Source organism: Musa acuminata, chromosome BXJ2-10 (assembly GCF_036884655.1).
Source record: "Musa acuminata AAA Group cultivar baxijiao chromosome BXJ2-10, Cavendish_Baxijiao_AAA, whole genome shotgun sequence".
NCBI classification, from domain to species: Eukaryota; Viridiplantae; Streptophyta; class Magnoliopsida; order Zingiberales; family Musaceae; genus Musa; species Musa acuminata.
Window position 1 is genome coordinate 31,113,187 of NC_088347.1, and position 19,846 is coordinate 31,133,032.

General features: G+C 38.3%; 2 protein-coding genes and 1 long non-coding RNA gene across 8 annotated transcripts; 1 reads left to right on the plus strand and 2 right to left on the minus strand.

The window, feature by feature from the left end:
* Positions 1–3,449: 3,449 nt before the first annotated feature.
* Positions 3,450–8,588, minus strand: LOC108951539 (uncharacterized). 3 transcript variants are annotated; one of them, XR_010491913.1, is made up of 6 exons: positions 8,043–8,588; positions 5,586–5,644; positions 4,535–4,602; positions 4,101–4,441; positions 3,742–3,893; positions 3,450–3,650 (listed from the first exon to the last, which is right to left on the minus strand). It is a non-coding gene; the product is annotated as an uncharacterized LOC108951539 (long non-coding RNA). The 3 variants fall into 3 exon arrangements; XR_010491914.1 differs by lacking the exons at positions 3,450–3,650; positions 3,742–3,893 and having other exon boundaries at positions 3,979–4,212; positions 4,301–4,441; XR_010491912.1 differs by lacking the exons at positions 3,450–3,650; positions 3,742–3,893 and having other exon boundaries at positions 3,979–4,441.
* A 141-nt stretch (positions 8,589–8,729) lies between these two features.
* On the plus strand, positions 8,730–11,257 carry LOC103968792 (iron-sulfur assembly protein IscA-like 1, mitochondrial). 4 transcript variants are annotated; one of them, XM_065129491.1, is made up of 6 exons: positions 8,730–8,822; positions 8,958–9,015; positions 9,136–9,355; positions 10,540–10,657; positions 10,759–10,886; positions 10,975–11,257. In XM_065129491.1, exons 3-5 carry the CDS (start codon positions 9,166–9,168, stop codon positions 10,862–10,864), a joined length of 414 nt encoding a protein of 137 aa, XP_064985563.1. In that variant the 5' UTR covers positions 8,730–8,822; positions 8,958–9,015; positions 9,136–9,165; the 3' UTR covers positions 10,865–10,886; positions 10,975–11,257. The 4 variants fall into 4 exon arrangements, with proteins under 4 accessions (XP_064985563.1, XP_009380381.2, XP_064985562.1 ...); XM_009382106.3 differs by having other exon boundaries at positions 10,759–11,257; XM_065129490.1 differs by having other exon boundaries at positions 8,731–8,822; positions 9,085–9,355; positions 10,759–11,257.
* A 296-nt stretch (positions 11,258–11,553) lies between these two features.
* On the minus strand, positions 11,554–19,360 carry LOC135625135 (vacuolar protein sorting-associated protein 45 homolog). The gene is made up of 13 exons (XM_065129489.1): positions 18,950–19,360; positions 17,896–18,091; positions 17,736–17,815; positions 17,383–17,610; positions 17,093–17,218; positions 16,923–17,003; positions 16,693–16,834; positions 16,424–16,602; positions 15,363–15,518; positions 14,531–14,638; positions 14,344–14,465; positions 12,479–12,610; positions 11,554–12,021 (listed from the first exon to the last, which is right to left on the minus strand). Exons 1-13 carry the CDS (start codon positions 19,037–19,039, stop codon positions 11,964–11,966), a joined length of 1,698 nt encoding a protein of 565 aa, XP_064985561.1. The 5' UTR covers positions 19,040–19,360; the 3' UTR covers positions 11,554–11,963.
* Positions 19,361–19,846: the final 486 nt, after the last annotated feature.

Here is a 19,846-nt window from a genome sequence, read left to right on the forward strand (position 1 = left end):
AAAGAAGTTGTTAGAATGTCCTTCGGCAAGAAAATGAGGATTGGGATGTGATTCATCATCCTAAAGGTTGATGAATTAGATTATAACCTTTACCAACTCACTTGATTCCTCTTTGTTTGTTGTTTGGACTTCTCTTGCAAGAAGCTTAGGTATGAAAGGTTAGTAATCGTCTGTCCCAGAAATTGATCATCTGATTCTTGTGGTTTTTATTTGTCATAAATTACCTTTTGTCTGGCACTTCTTAGTGCTGGCCTAAATGAAATAGGTTATTTTGTTAACTAAATGACACCATCGTATTTTCTGACCTTGGGATCCATTGGATCTTTAATTTGCTTGTTCCTATTCCTACCTTGGTCTCATCTTGGGGTCTTAAGACATGATGGTTCTTTCATGATCTCCTGGTCATGTTGCATGTTATGTTCACATCTGAGGATATAGAAGAAGATACAGTGTTATTCTATGTCTTACATATGAAGCTAGCACTGCTTGTGCTTCTTAATCTGATCCTAGTGTGATTATCATACTTTTATGCTACTTTTCTTTAATTATTATTCTTCACATGATGATCAAGATCATAAATAATGTCAGCCCTTTGAATTTACTTTGCATTTTGACATAAACAAATCTCTTCGATAAGTATGTTTTTGTTTTCATATGTGAGATTAGCGATGTTGATTGGGTTACTATATCTTGATCAAGATGATATCGTATCTCTTATATTAGAATATGATCTGTGAATCAAGGTCATGTTGATATCTATCTTTGATTCCATTATGTAATAATTAGATTTGATTCTATTAATTGGTTTAAAATTAAGTAGCTACGGAATGAATTATTTATATTAGCCTTCATTTATAAAAAGCACGAACTTACCTTAAAACTTTAGTTCAATTAACTGATTATATATGTTATAGATACGATTGTGGATATATAAATACATTAGGACATTCTCGTTTAAATTGTACAGATTGAATATCCAGTCCAATTATAACTTGATTAAGCTTTTGCCTGATTTGGTTTCAATTTTAATTGACATGATCATAATAATTTGTAGTTATGCAAGCTAACGATGACACCTGAGTAAGTTTCCATTATAATCCTAAATAAATCAAGATATCCTCGTTTGAATTGTACAAATGCTATGTTTGGTCCAATTACAACTTAAGTCGGTAAGTCTAATTTGTTATAAGTCAATTTGAATTTTGAATGACTTGTGATCATAATGGTATTTAATTTGTGAACAGAATTTTTATTCCCCATGATAACATTCCAATTCAAAGATTTTTTTAATAAAATATTAACATCTAATTCTAGTCCTATGGCCTTCATAATGATAAATTTGGTCATGATTGATATCGAGTTCATTTAATTAGTAATTTTTTATCATGTCACATTCAATTATATTATCAGTTTTAATTTGTTGTATTTATGTAGTCATTTCATCCCATGCTCTGGATCAAATTACGTCGACATAGTTAAGATCAAGTAGATCAAAATTGATCATCCAAAGGTTTATTTAGCATCATTTAGCATCCATGAAATTCACAAATTTGACAAGTTAATATTAATATGTAATTAAATATTTCAGTTTCACTTAATTAAATCAAGTGATGCTTTCATTTTAATCCAAATTTTAGTATTTTGACCAAGTTGATGTTTCCACATGAAGTTGACCCTCCAAGGCCACATTTTTAATTATTTGATTTCTTGCTTATTTATTTTTCAGATTTTGTTTATCCGTTTTTATAGATGACTTGTTTGCTAAACTTTGTATTCTGAGTTGATATTTGAAGGACTAAGAAATATTCTAAAATGGAATGCTAGAGTTAGGCATGCTTCTTGATTTGATCCAACCATATTATTATACTTTTACGGTGCCTTTTCATTAGTTATTCTACATAAGATGATCAAGATTGTAAATAATAATATACCTTTGAATTTATAATTGATTTTAAGAGGCAATAAAATTCAATGACAGGGTTCCCCCGAAAATGTTTGTACGATTTCCATTGTAAAATATGTACCTCCAATTTGTTCTTTTCATATGGTGGAACCATTGGTGAGGTAAATTATACGAGTTTCAGGATGAAAAGCTTAGACATTGCTGTTGGATAAGAGGTATGCCAACTGAAAGGAAGTTGCTTATAACTGCTTTGCCGAATTCTGATGCAATTCTGTAACTCTTAAGTCTAATTCTAGTGCAACTCCTGCAAGCATTTGAAAAGCAAGATCTCTACTATCATATGCTTTGCAATCTAGACTTGATGATCACTTGCACCACAATTGTCTTAACCTTTTTGGGTTGCTCTAATTGAAGCATTTCTAACTTCTAAAGATGTGGCAATAAGCTCAAGGGGGAGCATCGGGGAAGACATTGACTTTGTTTGTTTATACATTGATTTTATTGCACTGGAAACAAATGGTTCGAGGGGGTGACCATATGATGTGGTTAAGGATATCCGGTGGTAGGGCATCTTTTTGTTGAAATCAGGATCAAATTAGATTTGACCATATTATTTCGCTTGGAATTAAGTAGTTAAGGTTTGACATATTTTGCTTAGTTTTATTCTTAAAGATTTTTTATCACATGTATATTTTTTTATCACATTTTTAGATAAAGCCGTGTGTGGCAGGCATGTCACACATTGTTTAATTGTTCAAAGATTTGGTGGTTCGACATTTTGATTATTTTTTGTGTTCCGTGTAAAAGTTATTATTGTAAAAAAATGTTCATGTGACGATGACGTGTATATATATTACTGATTTTGTTTAATTACTTTAATTGCATAATATTACTGATTCTGTGGATTTTGGTCGTCTCGTTGGTGTCATTTTCTTCCGAAGTCAGCAAGTTGTCTAAGCGAAAGAACACATATCTTCTTTTCACCCTTAAGTGGACAACAGCAAAATAAATTGGATGTGCGTTTTGAAATAAATGTGTACCCCAGGGTATCAAATTTTAATTTTGATACAGGCGGAGAGAGAGAGAGAGAGAGAGACAGAGGGAGGGTGGGTTGAGGGAGAAGTTGAAGGAGAAACTGAGGCGGAGGAGAGTGGGGCATGGGGAGGTGAGGGACGTGGGGTCCGGGAAGGGAGATGCGGAAAGAGGACGAGAGGGTGGAGCCGGAGTGAGGCAGAGTGGAGTGGGAAAGAAGGGGGAGGTGATGGAAGAGGGGAAATGGGGGAAGAGGGAGAGGGAGGCGAAGTCGAGGGGAAGTGGATCATGGAGACAAAGAGGGCGTGCGGGTGCAGCAGGAAGAGGGGGTTTCCTCCATCACCTCTCCCTCCCCAGTCCCCTCCACCCCCTCACGTCACTTCTCACGTCCATCTCCTTTCCATCTCACCTCCACCCTCTTAACTCCACCGCACTCTCGTCCCCTCCCCTCCTCTCCCCGCCCTGACACTAACTATAGCTGTCACCCCTAATGTAAAATTCCAATCAGACATGATGCAGTGTGAATTCACTCTATATTCAACTCAGATTCGAAGATATATTCCTATCACCAAATGGTCTGGTGCAGGCATGACAAATGGTAGAACGAAATCATCGAGTTTAAAATCTGTTTCCACCATCTGATTAAGAAAGCAATGTGTTTCCCCAAGCAGCAGGACTGAAATTGTGACCCAGATTGGAAACGTGTCTGAGCTACCTAATAAAAAAGCACCTCAATCACAGGCTCACAAATATGTAATACTGCAGAAATCATAAATCTTGAGCACGTTTATCTTTGACATACATACCTTGACATACATAAATATCAACTCATGATGTGGGAAAGATATATATCAACTCCAGCAGTTCTGTTTATCTTGAGCACAACTAGTTCTAGAACTCGATGGCCATTCTTTCATGATCGGAACAAGAGAGAACCACACAAGTAGAAGAACTAAAACTACAACAAGTGCAAAATCCAGCAGTAAGTCACATTTTTACCAGAGCTGGAAACAAAGCAAATAATTTCAACATATCAACAACTATTTGGCAGCAAATTGAGTTCCTTAAAGAAAATCACCATGAACATTGGCAGACATACTACTAGCAAGTCAGTGGCTGGCAGACAAATAGACAAAGAAAAACACAAGAGCTAAGGGTACATTACCGCTGGGTCATTACCAGAGCAAAAACCAGGATACTGACACGGCTTTTTCCCAGCTGCAGCTGAGAAAACAAAAAAAATTGCAAACTGACCCAAGTTCCAATTGAGGATGAACCTTTACAATACGGAAACAACTAGTAAGATTAGGCACTATTTATTATGTACTTGAGCAAAGAAGTGTTTTATTGCTTATCTGTTCTCACCATACACAAAATCTAGAGTCAGGCCACTTGTATTGCGACAAGAGGAGTTATATTGCTCGTCTGATCTCACCAAACACAAAATCAACCTTTAGTTTGTCAGGCCACTTGTATTGCGACAAGACCCACAGTGACTGGAGGAAACTACAAATTGTGCAGAAAATCCTTGTCAACATGACTGAAAGTACATGGATAACTACAACAAATTTGTTGCAGATGGGAACAGGAGTAAAAAACCTTGTCAACATGAATCTTGTCTCAGCATAAAACTTGCAAGGATCACCTTCAAATTCATTTGCTTTTGCCTGTGCAACAACATATACTTGCGAAGATAAGGCTGATCAACCAGCTATAATTTCAACTAGAGATTCATTTTTCAGCATGCATGCAAGTTGAAATTCAACACTACTGGAAACCATTTTCTCCAATACTAACTTTCCACACTGGTCAATTCAACCACTGCAACATCTCCAATAACATCTAAGAGCATGTGGTTGGTCAGCAATCATCAATAACACAGAACACATTTGCCATATTACTAACAAATGTATTTGCTCTCTGCTATTTTGCCTAAGCATAAGAAAGAAGGGTGTAAAACACAAATATGCTGATTCCGTTCTTGGTCACCGTATGTGATGATTGTATATTGTAATAAAATAAGAAAAATAAAACCATTAGTTTTGACAAAAAAGACCATACACAAGTTCAATAGCTTCTTGTTTGCTAACCCGATCATAATACTCCTAACCCCACAGGAGAAAGGTTCTTCTCTTTTGAGAAGGTTGTGGATGAAGAGGGATTCAAACCCTTGATACTATGATTCATGGCGACATTGCACCTCCTAAAAAGCAACCAGCTTTAAGTTGTTTGGTTCAAACTTAAATAAATTTATGTTTAAGCACCTTATCCAACTGTCTCGTTTTGTGCAGCATCTTTAATCAATTAAATTAAATGGCATTTTGATTTTAGTTCAAACTTAAATAAATTTTGTAAGCTCCACTTATCATGCTGGCTTTTAGGTCCATATCCACCAAATCTCCCCTCTAGTAATCCAATGTTGGCACTGGACCGTGTCATGTTCTTATAGGTCAAGTAGTAGCATAAACCATATTAACCGCACTGTTGATATCTAATGCATCAACATGTACAAGCAAAATATTTACGCTCAGAAGCATTTTAACAAGGAAATAACTATTAAAATTAAATTTCTGTTTTAACAGTACGATTATCATCAAGATGATACCGTATTGTTATGCACTTAGCTGGTTTTGCCTAAGTCGTGTGATACCTTTACATATTCGTTCGCAAAAATCAACCTCCCCGAAACCTCCTATGGTCTCTTAGGACCTACAAAAGAGAAAACGAGTTAGAGAAAACGTCTCACTCAGGATCCACAAGCAATCATTTCAGCAAACACTTCATTTCCAATGCAAATTACAAATAGACTTCACAAGCTCTGAATGATCGAACAACAAAGGGTCCAAAATGGTCTACTATAGACCGAAATCCTCATAAGTGCCTACATGACACAACCTTTGTTTGCAAGCCTAGGATGACCACCAAAACCAAAGAAAATGAGGCTGTTAAACCTACTATCAACCCTTTACATGCTGTGCAAAGCATGAACAAAACCAAAAGACACGAATATATATGAGCATTACATCAAACATCCCGTTTACAGTTTTGTCCGTGACAATATGGTATCCTAATCTCACTTCTCTGGGTTGGGGTAAGGACTTATGATTTAAAAGTTCTGATAAGGCAGGAAAATGGCAACTACCACAAATATCACATCTAAATATTCAAAATGATTCAAACATGCATATACATCCAGAATAGATTTAACAATAACCTTGTGATGGTTGACCCAAGATGACAATGGGTTTCTGCAAATTTTTATTCAAGGACTTGCATCAAGAAATCACTTTAGTTTTCATTTCAGATGCCAACTCAAATGTTGTTTCCAATGGAAAAATAAGGATCGAATTAGTAGACATGTTAATATATATAGCATCTTTGAGTGCCAAAGAAATCCAAGATTGCTATGCAACAAAAGTGACAGCATTCAACTCCAGAACTTGTATAGACGTCAGTAAGCGACAGTCATTAGAGCTATCTGAGCTATGATATACTAATATATATATTTGTATTGGCTGATTCAGGGGATGACCCATAAGAGATAGGAGATAAGACTTGCACCTCAGAGCTCAGACATGCTCATCAATTTTCAGCATGAAGAGAGTCGGAAGGTATTTGATAGAATAATAATCATGTTTTAAAAATTTTTGTGGACATCAAGGAAATAAATTAAACTTAAAAAAAAGCTAGGAGCAGGAATATAGTAGTAGTATCATTTGATAACAAACATGATCAGCTGAAACAAGCAAACTAATAAGACCAGTCATGTTATATTATTATACTGCATCTTAACTAATTGTAAGCAAAACTTGCAAATTTTGTCATGCAACTCTTGCTACAGACAGCCTATTCCAATTAAAATGCACTATTTTTCAAACATTCCTCTAATAGCAGCTAGAGAAAGACTTTTCCTAAAGCTTTTGTGCGTGTGCGTGTGTATACACACACACACACACAAGTTCCATGGCTCATAAGACCAACTAAACACATTTAACAAGGCATGCATAGGTCAGATTTTTTGACATCTAATGTAGCAAATAGGTTATAACTACAGAACATAAAGAAGTTGAATAGCTTGGAAATATATGAACTTTACAAATCAAGTACTCGTACAGTCATATGCCGAAATCCAGCAGTATATCTATACAGCAAACGATATCTGTTAGTCGACAAGGAAACAGATACAACTATATCGGACCACCATGTCATATAAGAGAATAATGAACCCCTCGGCAGTTCGCTTAGTCTCAATCAACTGAGACCCATCAAGAATGGAACGTGTCAGTGACGAAATTTCTAGAGAATAAGACGAGAGACAAAAAAAACCTTACAAAGCACAGCTGACCTCACCTTAGTCTCTGGACTCGATGTTCCACCAAAGAACATCATCCACTATCTCAATCTAGGCAGCATAAAAATGAATACCAGAATTTCTAGATTCTTCCCAGTGTTAAAAAATTGGTTATAAATGAAAAGAAAAAAAAATGATGTGAAACTCGGCGAGCTTTTGGTTGAGAGTCGTATTAGACAGTTAGGTTTCCGCAAAAGCAACAATGCGACACATCTTATACACCCACACATGATCTGGGTTGTTGTTCCCGGAAGGAACTGAATACAAGAAAACGATGACGACGAAGAAGAAAGAACTCCAAGAATACTAGCATGCTCGGCCAAATTTTGATGGTGGCAGTCTCCTAATCATCACATAATTCAAGAACTCGTTTCAGTATGAAAGGAAAGCAAGGAACAAAGATGATCGAGAACAAATTCATCCGGAAGGATCAAACCCTATCTATAGGTGCCGCCGCTTTGCAGCTCCCTGAAGCGATTCAATATCTCGCGATCATGGCTACCATCCTTGACGATCGACCTCAAACGCAATCTTCTGAGGGCGTCATTGAGATGATCGCTCAACTTTGGGGTTCGGGTTTTCGGATCGGGGAATTATAGAAGAATAAACAAGCACAACTCCAAGAAAAGTAGCACGCTCGACTAAATCATAGCAGTGTCATCCCAGATCTCATCAAATAATTCAAGAACTCGTCACTTCCGTCATTCAAGGTATCAAAGGAAGAAAAGCGAACAAACAAGATCAAGAAAAATTCACCTGAAAGGATCAACCTCATTCGGGTTCCTCTCCACCACCTTAGTGGAATCTTGAAACCCCGTTGCCCCGCCCCAGTCGAGGTGGCTATCGGTGATCTGCGGAAAGCCTCTGACGGACGAGGGAGGAAGAAGCGCTATCTTGAGACGATCAATGCTCTTGGGACTGGAGATTTCGGACAGGGAGACTGGGGGAGCGAGCGTTGGTAGGGATCTCAGGGAGGAAATGGGAGGATGGGGTGGCTATCGGTGGTCTGGGGAAAGCCTCTGTGGGGCGACAGAGAAAGAAGCGGAATATTGAGTCGATCAATGCTCTTTGCGGTTGGAGATATCTGACGGGCACGGTAGAAAGTCGGAGATTGCGCATTTATACTAGAGATATGCACGTGTTTCGCACATGCTGGAAAAGTAGGGAAGGGCGGAGACGTTGTCATGCCGCTTACACGACTCATCAACCCACCACCGCAGCCACCCATCCTATCCATTCATGACATCGGACACAGATTGATATGGATTCGATGGTTCCGATGAATTCTGAGGGATTGGTATGCTAAATTGGTTCCCCCGGAGTCCCCATTGGGAGCTTCCAGATTATTCAGACCTCCGCTCCCAGACACCAAAGATGCTGATCGCCCAATTATTACATGCCACGCGCCCCGACACGTATTACCAGGTGGCGAAGTTAGACGTCCTCGATATAACACCACCCGATAAATCAACAAGGGAGAGAAGACACAACGGCATCGTCGGCCTTCGGTTCGCCCCCGTCCATCGAAATCCACAGGTGTGTCCTTCGTTTCGTAGATGGATTCGCTCTTTTCTCTACCCTGATACTTGGAAACCTATTGATTGGTTACTTTATTTTTTCTTTTGGACTCGTCGCCATCGAAATTGATTCTAACTTGTTGGAATTCGATAGAAAACCCGACCTGGTGCGGTAAAGATCACGGGCTTCGGCTTGTTCTTCGAAGCAATTGGTGCGTTTCTTTGTTGAAGTGTGAAAATATTGTTTCGCTCGTGATGTTTGTCGAATCCATCATCGGCAGAGGAATAGATCGACGACTAAACAGAAGCCCTCGATCCCCTCGTGTTGGTAGGGAAGCCCTCATCGGTAGGAAAGAAGAGCGATGGCTTCCTCGGCACTGAAGGCGGTGGCGGAGAAGGTCGGCCCTGCCTCCCGCAAGCAGGCTCTGACGCTAACCGATGCTGCGGCTGCGAGGATACGCCACCTGCTCAACCTCCGTCAGAGGCTTTATCTTCGTCTTGGCGTCAAGGCCCGGGGTTGCAATGGTTTATCCTACAACCTCAACTATGCTGGTTTGCTCTCCTTTCCCCTCCAATTAACGTCTGCTGGCTTTTCTCCAAAAACGATTAAAAGATTCGATTTTTGTTATTTTGATTAATAGAGACTGCAAAATCCACCTTTATTATTTGACGGTTCTCCAATTTGTATTCTTCTCTCTGTCTCTGTCTCTGTCTCTGTCTTTGCCCTTTTGTGGACCGGTTATTTGCTATCTGCTTTGAGCTTTCTAATGGTGTTATTAATTTTTGGTTTTAGTTTCCTTAGAAATTCCTTTATGTAGAATCTTTTATTGGATTGTTTCTGTTGGTTTAGATATTTGTTTCAGTTTGCTGTGTTGCTTTTACCTCGTGTGTTGGATGATACAGCTTCCTTTGTCTTAACTGTTGTTGAAGACGCTCCATACAGATGTAGAACATTTTGGGCTTTATAATTGTCACAGGTATCTTTATTCCAAAGTCACGCATGTAGAATTATCAAAAGTAAACTTTCATTTTTATAGAGAACCTGAAACAATCATGGAGAGACTGCATACCTAAGTGAAGAAAACACAAATATTTTGTTGGATTATTAAGTTAAAAAGCAGTTTGCAAACCAACCAAAATCTACCATTCTTGACATGTATGGTAGAATATCAAGTATGAAACCAGCATGTCCTGACAATTGCAACTTTCACTTGGACTTGTCTTTTCTTGTTGATTTTAGTTCTTCTAAGGCTATATAAAAACCATCAAGCATCTGCTAGTAGGCTTTTAGATTAGCCTGTTGGTGGTTCTGTTATCATAAGAGCCTTGACGTAGTCGTTAATTGACTCTTTAGTTAGTAAATTCTAGATGTTTTCCTCCTTCCATTTATTTCCTCATAATGTTTACTTGTCTAAAATTATTTATCATGGAGTTCGTATATTAGTCTCCTAATACTTGAGTTACAATTAGAGCCTTAGTGTAGTCTTCTGTACTATCACAGAAGTTAAATTCTGTGTTTTTTTTACCCTTGCTACTATTAACAAGGACAAGGCTGTATTTGGTGGGAGATATCTGAGCTCTCATTTTAGATTATTTTGGTCATATTGCAGTGGAATATCCAAATAACGGTATTATATAGGCTTCATCTTCATAGCATACTCTATTTTACTGATTGGAAGTGTCTTTATTTGAATTGTGCTTGCTCAATGGTTGATGTGATACGTTCTGATTTGCAGATGAGAAAGGTAGATTTGATGAGCTCGTGGAGGATAAGGGTGTCAAGATACTCGTTGATCCAAAAGCTCTTATGCATGTGATTGGAACAAAGATGGATTTTGTTGATGACGCACTCAAGTAGGTTTTACTTGACAAAATCAGGACGCTTTTCATTTATAATTTGCATCAATTTACATGGTGACATTTTGAGATCTTAAATACTTGATTACTGCTTGCAGGTCAGAGTTCATATTTATCAATCCCAACTCGAAGGGGCAATGTGGTTGTGGTGAATCCTTCATGACAAGAAGCAGCAGTCCAAACGTTAAACCAGCTGATCTATAGCATTACAATGGGACATCCGAAGGTGGAACCTACCCTTCAGGAACCGATGTTGCAGTTATCGTCTGATTTGATTGAATATGCAATGACACGAGTATTGTTTGATGATTCAGCGGATAGCTGATGAAACCAGTCTGCAGCTGATTTCCGATACAAGTATGCCACGGTGTGGGATTCTTGCTGAGCAGTCAACTAATTACTTTTCCTGTTCTTGTTTCTTTAAAAGAAGGAAAAAAGAATTGCTAGACATGATTCTAAGCATTTTGATATGGTACACACTGATGTCCGTCCATGATACTGTAATTTGGTGCTTGGCACCGCAGGAGCCATCCAAATAAATATACTATCTGGTTTCGCAATGAAATAATTTGGTCCGTTGATGGGCATTCAGCTGAAGCTCGTTCACCTTCAAACCGATCTAAATGAAATCGTATGGCATGTCTGGCCCTGTTCCAAGCGATGCACGGGGAAGGTAAATCTTAATACCAAATCCGGCATTATAATTTGGCGTGCATCACTAATCAAGAGCAACGTAAAGAGTTCAGGTGAGGCTGCAGGCATTCGAGCACATATATTGTCGCGCTTGGAGAAATTTGCGGGCTATCGAATCGCTAATGATTTTACAGAGCCAACGACATAACAATTATCTCACGTATTTTGTCCTAAGCTTCGAAAATGAACTCCGAAACACATTTGTAGTAAACAACATTCTCATATATCAACTAAATGACCAAAATAAGACTACAGTAGTGAAAGCAAGACTTGTTTCTGCTACAGTATCTCTTCAGTCCCACCAATAACCGTAGGGTGCAAGAATAAAAAGACAGAGAGAGAGAGAGAGAGAGATGCAGACGGGACACCCAAGCTCCTCTTCAAGCTGACCTAACTCAATATCAGATTTTTCACCTCCAATCCGGTGCACAGGTTGCCGGAAGCTTTTTGCCAGTTGCAACCCAATAACCATGCACGGGCATAAGCAATGTTCACAAGAAGCTCCCCATGCTGACCAAATTACAATTAATCAGCCCCCCATTTCTACCTCTTATCTAATGCATATTGGATCGGTAGTTGTCTCTTAGCGTTCAATACCAATATTTCTGGTTTACACAGCATTGCTTGTGCGTGATATCCTTTGTGCCTCTTCCAGGTCTTTTAGGAACCTGCATTTTCCAAAAGACATTTTGTGGATCATTGTTTCTGTACAACATGAAGAAACATTGCTAAGCAAATTACTAATTCTGAATGGGTCATGTAAGTTGCTTGTGTTTTCTAGTGATGAAATTAGTAATGCAAGGTTTGTATAACTCCTAATGCATGCCATTTTCCGCTGCGCTCTAGGTTTAATCAGGCATAGTTTCATATCATTAGCATTCATGTTGTATACACCATAGCTATGATCAACACAAAAAATGGCATAATGTCTGACCATAAAATCTCCATATAAATACAAAATGGTAAACACTTATATGCATGATACTCCGTAAATCTATTCATGTTTGAGAAATTAACAGCTTGTGGCATGATAAGAAATGTCAACTAGCAAACAAACTCGAACAAACCAGAAGAAAGTACATAGTAAGAATAAAATTCAGCTAGAAACCAATGCAATTAACTTACCGCTTAGAGTTGAGAACCACAGAGCCTCCAAGTATGAAACGTGTTCCAGAATTTGCAGCATTATGCAAAGCCACAGTCCGCGCCTCCTCATATGTTGTCCCTCCAACAATAAATATCACTACATCCTGAGGTCTGCATCACATAAGCAAAATAAATAATCCAATCTTTAAAAAGAAAGCAATCTTTAACAGTAGTTGGAAAAAACACTATTTTTCTATAGGTGCTCAATTCAGAAGTTGCATCAATTTAACTTAATGCAAGTACCAACGTGCTATTATAAAGGAAACCTGAAAAAAAGAGCAATTTTGTTTTGCTAGAAGTAACTCATGCAACAAGCATTTACCCAGTTCAAAGAGCAAAAAGGACCTACCAAGCTACAACTAAGGATTAAACTACTAAATTAACCAAATTTATTGCATAAAAAAAAGAGAATATCGAGCCATGAAACCTCAGGCTAACAATCTTCTCATACATATATATAGTGGTGGGGGGAAGTTAATCTCATTACCCACTGAAATCATCATCCATTTAAACTACCTAAAAAGGCACTCAGAACTCACAAAAATTGTATATTGATAGTTTATTATACTCATATTGGGAAGTCACTAATTAAACTTTTAAAAAATAAGTTTGAAACAACCAGAAACACAGGAAAGGATATCCTATTACTGCTAGAAGTTGGTGAGGAGGTTCAGTCAATTATCTCGTTTCCTAAATTGATTAGGAAAGTATTGACAACCAGTTTCTTCTGTTCTATTCGATTAGGATTAAGCTGACCATATTTACACAGCTGCATAAATGTCCTTCAGCAAAACCACAAAGGAATACCCTTTCCCGAGGAATTTCCGCACCAAGCTAGGAATCACTCATAATGTGTAGACTTTGGGATAATTTTGCCAGAGTGATGCATTAGAAGGCTGCAACAAGCTTGTCAAGCTAAATCATTCTCAGCCAAACCATATTTAGCCCTTTTAGTGGTAAAGATAGCCAGGGTCAAATAGGCCTGGCTATGTACTGGACTGATTAGAGGTCTGGAATTAAGTCACATCATAACATAATTATAAACATTGCACATGGGATTTTAGTTTGTAATGTTATTGAATAGCTTCTAGAAATACCATGTCAATCCATCACCTGACAAAATACACAATAATTACATAAGTACCACAAACGAGAGATTTTGAGGATTTTACAAGTCACTACTCCAAAGGAATGGAAACCTACATAAAAGCTGGAGACCATCCACATCCATACATCCGAGAAGAGTACAAACACAAGATGAGAGAACAAAGCAAAGGGAGAATCAAACAACACATCAAGTACCACAAACTTGAGATTTTGAGGATTTTAGAAGTCACTACTCCAAAGGAATGGAAGCCTACATAAAAAGCTGGCTTTAATTTAACAGTAGGCCTCAGTCAATGTATATATACCCTAAACTTGAGATTTTGAGGATTTTGCAAGTCACTACTCCAAAGGAATGGAAACCTACATAAAAAGCTGGCTTTAATTTAACAGTAGGCCTCAGTCAATCTGTAGGGTACATACATACATACATATATATACATACATATATATATATATATATATATATATATATATATATATATATATATATATATATATATATATATAATTTTTAGTATGCCATTGTAATAACCCAGATATAAAAAATAATGACCATTATGGCCAAATGCCTAGGACATTTTAATCAACATTCTAGAGCTTTGTTGATTAAAATAAGATTAAGTAGTCATGATAGAGCTTTGGAAAGAAAGGTAAACACAGTTAATAGTCATGATAGAGCTTTGTTCTTGGAGAACTATTTATCTTTCAAAAGAAAAAAAGTGTCCATGATAACAAACCTCCCCTGTTGAAAGTGATTTCCAATAAATGGATAGTCAACATCTCGTAGTCGCCCCTTGATGATGCTTTCCATTGTTTGAAACAGAAGTGGTTGGTGTTGGGTGTAGACGTTCTCAACACCCTGTCTCAACATAAATTCCATATTAAAATGTCCTAGATGTGGCAAGAGATAATGTTGCTGCATACCTTAAGTCCACGAGCCATATTACGAGCAATGTTTAAGAGATCACGATTGCCATATAGATCTCCAGTTCGTTTATCGATGCCTGCTTGCTTGAGGAGGAACTGGACAAGCTGTAGGCCATGATAATAAATAAGATTAATAAATCACAATTATGTCCATGATGGGCATCAAAAGCATATGTATTTCCATACTCAATATTAGTTGAAACTATAGAGAGACTAAAACACTTGCAGGCTGATTCAAATTCCAGAAGGATGCATGACCATCAAAGGCAGAGAATTAAGTAGGGAAAACAAAAGTATCCTCTTCCAGCTGCAGTCATGCAACTCAGCATCTAAAACAATCACACCTATACAGATGAGATCAGAGCACTAGTTTCAAAGAAGTGCTTAAGATTTGATCAGTACTCAAAATAGAACTATATTTTACTTGAGAAGATTTTGTTGCATGATATTTAAAAAAATAATGACAAAAAGCAATTGGCATGATCTGTCAGTGATACAAGAACCACATCTGTGTGAAAAGGATTTATCACTGACAATCAAACACAATACCGAAAACTTGACTTTGGTGAAAGAAAAACATCTATCTAATTAATGTACACAAACTTTCTTCTAAACCATTAATGACAACAAAGGAAAAATGAAGTGGCATTGGCAGGCTACAAGTAAAACCATGACAATTCATTCTGTAAGGACTTAGCGATACTGCAAAGTCAAAAGAAATACAATTTTTTAATTAAAAATAATACAAATTAAGAATAAAAAAACAATGTAGGAAATAGATGACTATTAAAGCCTAATGCAGAACAGGAAATTTGTTTGGTCAAGTTACCCCAGGCTTATACTTAGCAGAATGAGAAGCTAGTTTGTTAAAAAGCTGCATCAACTGAACCGGACTCTCCTTCTCATAGCGCAAGGCATATAGCATTACTAGCCGCAAACGATCAACATCAGAAATAGTTTCATCATTCAGAAGTTTGGTGACAGCCTGCAAAATGGTAGAAACCACTATCTCAGATATTGAAGAAACAACAGCTAGACTGAAACTATTGTGTTGGGCCTGACAATCATAAACTAACATTAAGCAATATGATCTAATATTTACTTCAATGGTAGCAGTATTTGGAAGAGTTATATGACAAACAATGCTTGCTCTTTTCTCCCGATATACTTCTGTAAACTATTTTCTATACCCTTTTTTGTACTGGTGCCACCTGGCATGATTTGGTCCTGCACAGGAGGAGGGGGAGGAACAAACAATAAGATTGAATACAAAGTGCCAAGATGAGGGACTGAACCTTCTACCTCTTGAAATCCATCCAGATGATTATCAGCCTGGTAAAAGCATGATGACATCTTACTACTTATTTTCAATCATATGATATCACAAAAGCATTAATGGGGCTAACGATGAGACTTAGCCAATAAAACTTCCCCCACAGTCTCTCTCCCTCCACCCGCAAATGCGCTTTTCCGCATATTATTTGTATATCAATTAAAACAACAAACCAAAATTAGAGATGGGATCAAATAGGCTTAGGTACACACAACTTTAGAGATGAAGGATTGAAAATGTCTAAATAGGGCTAGGAGTTGGCCAGACCTATGATGACATGTTGGCATATCACTTACAAATGCATCACATCTGAAATTTTAACTAATGAAACCTCTAGTCCTTAAAACTTCTTATGTGTATAATGTTAACACGTTATGCAAACAAATTTGCCGCCACATACAAAATGTCACAGAGATATCCTTAAGCAATTTTTTTAATCTTCTTTGAACAGAAAGCTGATCATCCAAATTATATACTTGAAGAATTAGATGGATGCCATCTTACTAGTTATAGCGTCAAGGTATTAAAAGTGTATGGATATGTGACTTGTGGAATACCTCAAAAGCTGCCACTTGTCCACCATTACATGCAAGCTCTTGTTCTGTTTGTGAAACTATCATGAGCTTCCTCTCTTCAACAATTCTGCTCATTTCTGTAACCATTGTCACATGCTTTGAAACATTTCCTTGCATCTTTCTGTACTCAGGGTAGTTGTTCACAAATTTCATCATATCCTCTACAAGAGGAAATGTCCAAAAGTACAATTGGTAAGCTCTATTACTTGTCATGCTAATTAGAGATAGCAATAGCAAACCCCGGTCAGTACCTATCGTCTGGATGTTCTGATTACTATTCGTAATTTGTTGAAATTCATCCACCATTGTCTTGATATTCATTCCAAGATCTCCAAAATTCTCGTACATGTTAGATTTAAAGAAGCTATCTTGTTCTGATGACAGCACCACCTCCTGTGTCAGACCAACAGCACATGTAATAGATTTTGAAATATTGAGGTCAAATCAATGATAGCAAAATAGGTTATAAAATTACAGCAACCTGCTGATCTTTGGAAACTTTTGGAGTGTTTCTCAGATCTACTTTATTATCTTCAATTCCAATCAGCTCATGTACCATTGCCTGTTAAGTGTGTATAGAGAATTCTGATTTAATAATTTAGATAATAAGGATAGTAGCAGAAACTTGGGTTCCACTTATGTCAAATTTACTTGATAAGTCCATTGGTTTAGTAACGGTGTAACAGGATCATCCCTCCTATCAATCACAAGCAACAACGGGGAGAATTCTGTACGCCTGAAATCAAACAGACCACTTTCCTGCTCGTACATAAGCTTCTGCAGCATGACAATAGTAGGAGTTAAAAACAAGTTCCATGTGAATATGATAACATTAAATTATAGCTAACGTCAGAAGGCACTGGGGAAAAGAGCAAAACTACCAATGACAACAAAGAAGCCATATCATGCAAATTAATGTATGACTAATGGTATTTACTCACAGCAGACTCTTGTGCTATCCTTTTGGCAATATCTGAGGCCCGTTGATACCGAATAACAGGACGGCGTTTAAGTGCTAAGAAAACCGCAGCAATGCCATCAACTGCTCGATCACAAAAGCTATGTGAACTTGGAGGGTCCACCACCGCTGGGAGCATGTATATGTGATTCATTTGCATGTTTAAAGTGAAATGGTAAGGATCAATAGCACAAAAGTCAGCAAAAAACTCCTGTGAGGTCAAAATTAATACCATTATGACAGGAAAAGACTTCAGCATAAATTATAGGTATAAGTAGCTTGAAAAAAAATAGAACAAAAATTTAATTAACTTGATGGCAAGTAAATGCAAATTACCTGCACTTGATGGACGACTTCTTGTTCATCTGAGTCAGCAAGTACTTGAATCTGGGTAATCTTCAGGATATTGGAAAAAACTACACAAAGACAAAGCTACTAACCTTTTAGAACACAGATTTTAAATTAAGAAATTTATTAAAAAGTCCACAAAGCATACACAAGTGATATTCTCCAAATCGGGGATTAGCCAATTGACGCCGTAACTTTTGAATATTCTCTGATGTTGGGCGAAGAAAGTAAACAGCTTTTAGGTGGGTCATTGTTTCCTTTGACATGGAATCAACAAGTTCCACCAAAAAGACCTCCTTCTTAAGAAGCTCCGATTGACTATAAGCAACACTCACAATGCTGACCTGCAAGTTGTGCACCATAAGTGTGGTTCTGAAACATTGCTATAAAAAAAAATACAACTTCTCAAATCCTGCAATTAATTTCAATGTGCCACTTTTCTCTAAGAGCAGGGGACAGAACAGCTCCAAATTCCGATCAGGTCAAAATATGAAACAGATGCAAACAGTCATATTTAGCTATGACTGATGGCTAGTGATCTGTACAATGTTCAGATTTCATGGAATAACTGAAATCACTTCAACTACAAACAAATTTCTGGGATTGTTGCTCATGAAACTCTCACAAGAGATGGTACTGAATTTTGCCCTTAAACGGAGACACAACAAGCAAAATGTTCTATAAGCTTTTTTGAACACTGCGTATCTGAAAAGATCAAGGAAAAACACTGAGTTTTGTGGAGAAAGCAGAAGAGCTTTCCCAACTACCAGCGTCTATATAGATCGCTATACGATCTGCCAATTTTTTTTAATAATAATCCTAAGAATCAGTGCCACCCTTAAGCTCTAACAATAGCGAGATGGAATCCCTATTTGTCAATTTCTAAGCTGAATAACTTTGATTGGAGCGATTATGCAATATCCGACAAATTTTAGAAGATAGCTCGCCTAACAATTCCGCCATTTTCAGACATCAAATTTCAGGATATTGCGTCGATTAAAAAAACAAAACAAAACAAAACAAAATCAGTTGATGTAAACGAAGGTGCTGTGACGCCATGATCATGGATCCAGGGCGGCGCCAAAAACAGAGATCCGAACGATGAATACCAGATCAACGATTTATCAAAGAACACGGGTCCGTAGAGATATGCTGCTCAAAGGATGCAATCAAGAAGGGGATAGCATCCAAGTAAGACGTACCGTGCTAGAATCGAGGATGAGGACCTTCATGCCAGGGATGTCCTGCAGCATCCGCCCTATGTAGTCGCGAACCAGGGTGATCAGCACCATTTCTTCGCCTCTTCTGGATGGAATCAAGGAATTAAGGTCTGAGGGCTGGTTATGCAGCGGCAGGGTTCGTGGATCCGGTGGTTTTGTCGACGTAGTTAGGGTTACGATGGGGTCTTCGACCGCGTAAGGGCTGCGGTGGCGGTCGTTGGCGGCGAGAGGACGAAGGAGGCGGAAGCGGAAGGACGAACGTGAGCAGTTCCACGGGTTGTGCTTTGTTTATGTATTTTGTTTCGCTTTGATCCCAAACCAGACCATTTAATATAGTTCAACAACGATTCGGCCTGGCCGCAGCGGAGTCGGAATGAACAGCCATTGATCCTGGTATCAAACGGCGTCAACTTGGGTATTTGTAAGGATAGCAAGCGCATCGTCGGCAGCGTGCGATTCACGTGGCGGGGATATCTGTTTAGACGTCCGAGCGAAGCAAGGAAACCCACTCGAGGTCACGAGCGGGTCCCACCACATACGTAAACGGCCGGGGCGAGAGCCGCCATGCCCGGGACCGTGCCGCCGCCCGGATAACCGAACCTTACCGCTGCGGGAGGGATAAATTTGTGGTTCAGCAGAGTTTGACAGGACCACAAGGCATGGGATGGATAGCATTATTGCTACTTGATCCGTGATTCAATTCTTTACCGTGGCCACGAACGTGGTGTCTGTGTAACAGCAGTGCCGGAAAAGAAACGAACTTAGGCTAGCTGACGCAGAGACGTAGAGTAGAATTTTAGATGTAGCCCTCCGGTTACCAAATTACTGGACACATCGTGACGTTCATATGGATGCGCAGCGCAGCGTGAAGCTAAATAA

Excerpts from the sequence above, each read along its gene's own strand:
- LOC103968792 (XM_009382106.3), top strand. The coding sequence starts at position 9,166 with ATGGCTTCCTCGGCACTGAAGGCGGTGGCGGAGAAGGTCGGCCCTGCC. Across the intron at positions 9,356-10,539 it reads CTACAACCTCAACTATGCTG|ATGAGAAAGGTAGATTTGAT; the intron begins GTTTGCTCTCCT and ends TCTGATTTGCAG. Across the intron at positions 10,658-10,758 it reads TTTGTTGATGACGCACTCAA|GTCAGAGTTCATATTTATCA; the intron begins GTAGGTTTTACT and ends TACTGCTTGCAG.
- LOC135625135 (XM_065129489.1), bottom strand. The coding sequence starts at position 19,039 with ATGGTGCTGATCACCCTGGTTCGCGACTACATAGGGCGGATGCTGCAG. Across the intron at positions 16,603-16,692 it reads TCAGAACATCCAGACGATAG|AGGATATGATGAAATTTGTG; the intron begins GTACTGACCGGG and ends TTCCTCTTGTAG. Across the intron at positions 14,639-15,362 it reads CTGCTAAGTATAAGCCTGGG|CTTGTCCAGTTCCTCCTCAA; the intron begins GTAACTTGACCA and ends CATGGCCTACAG.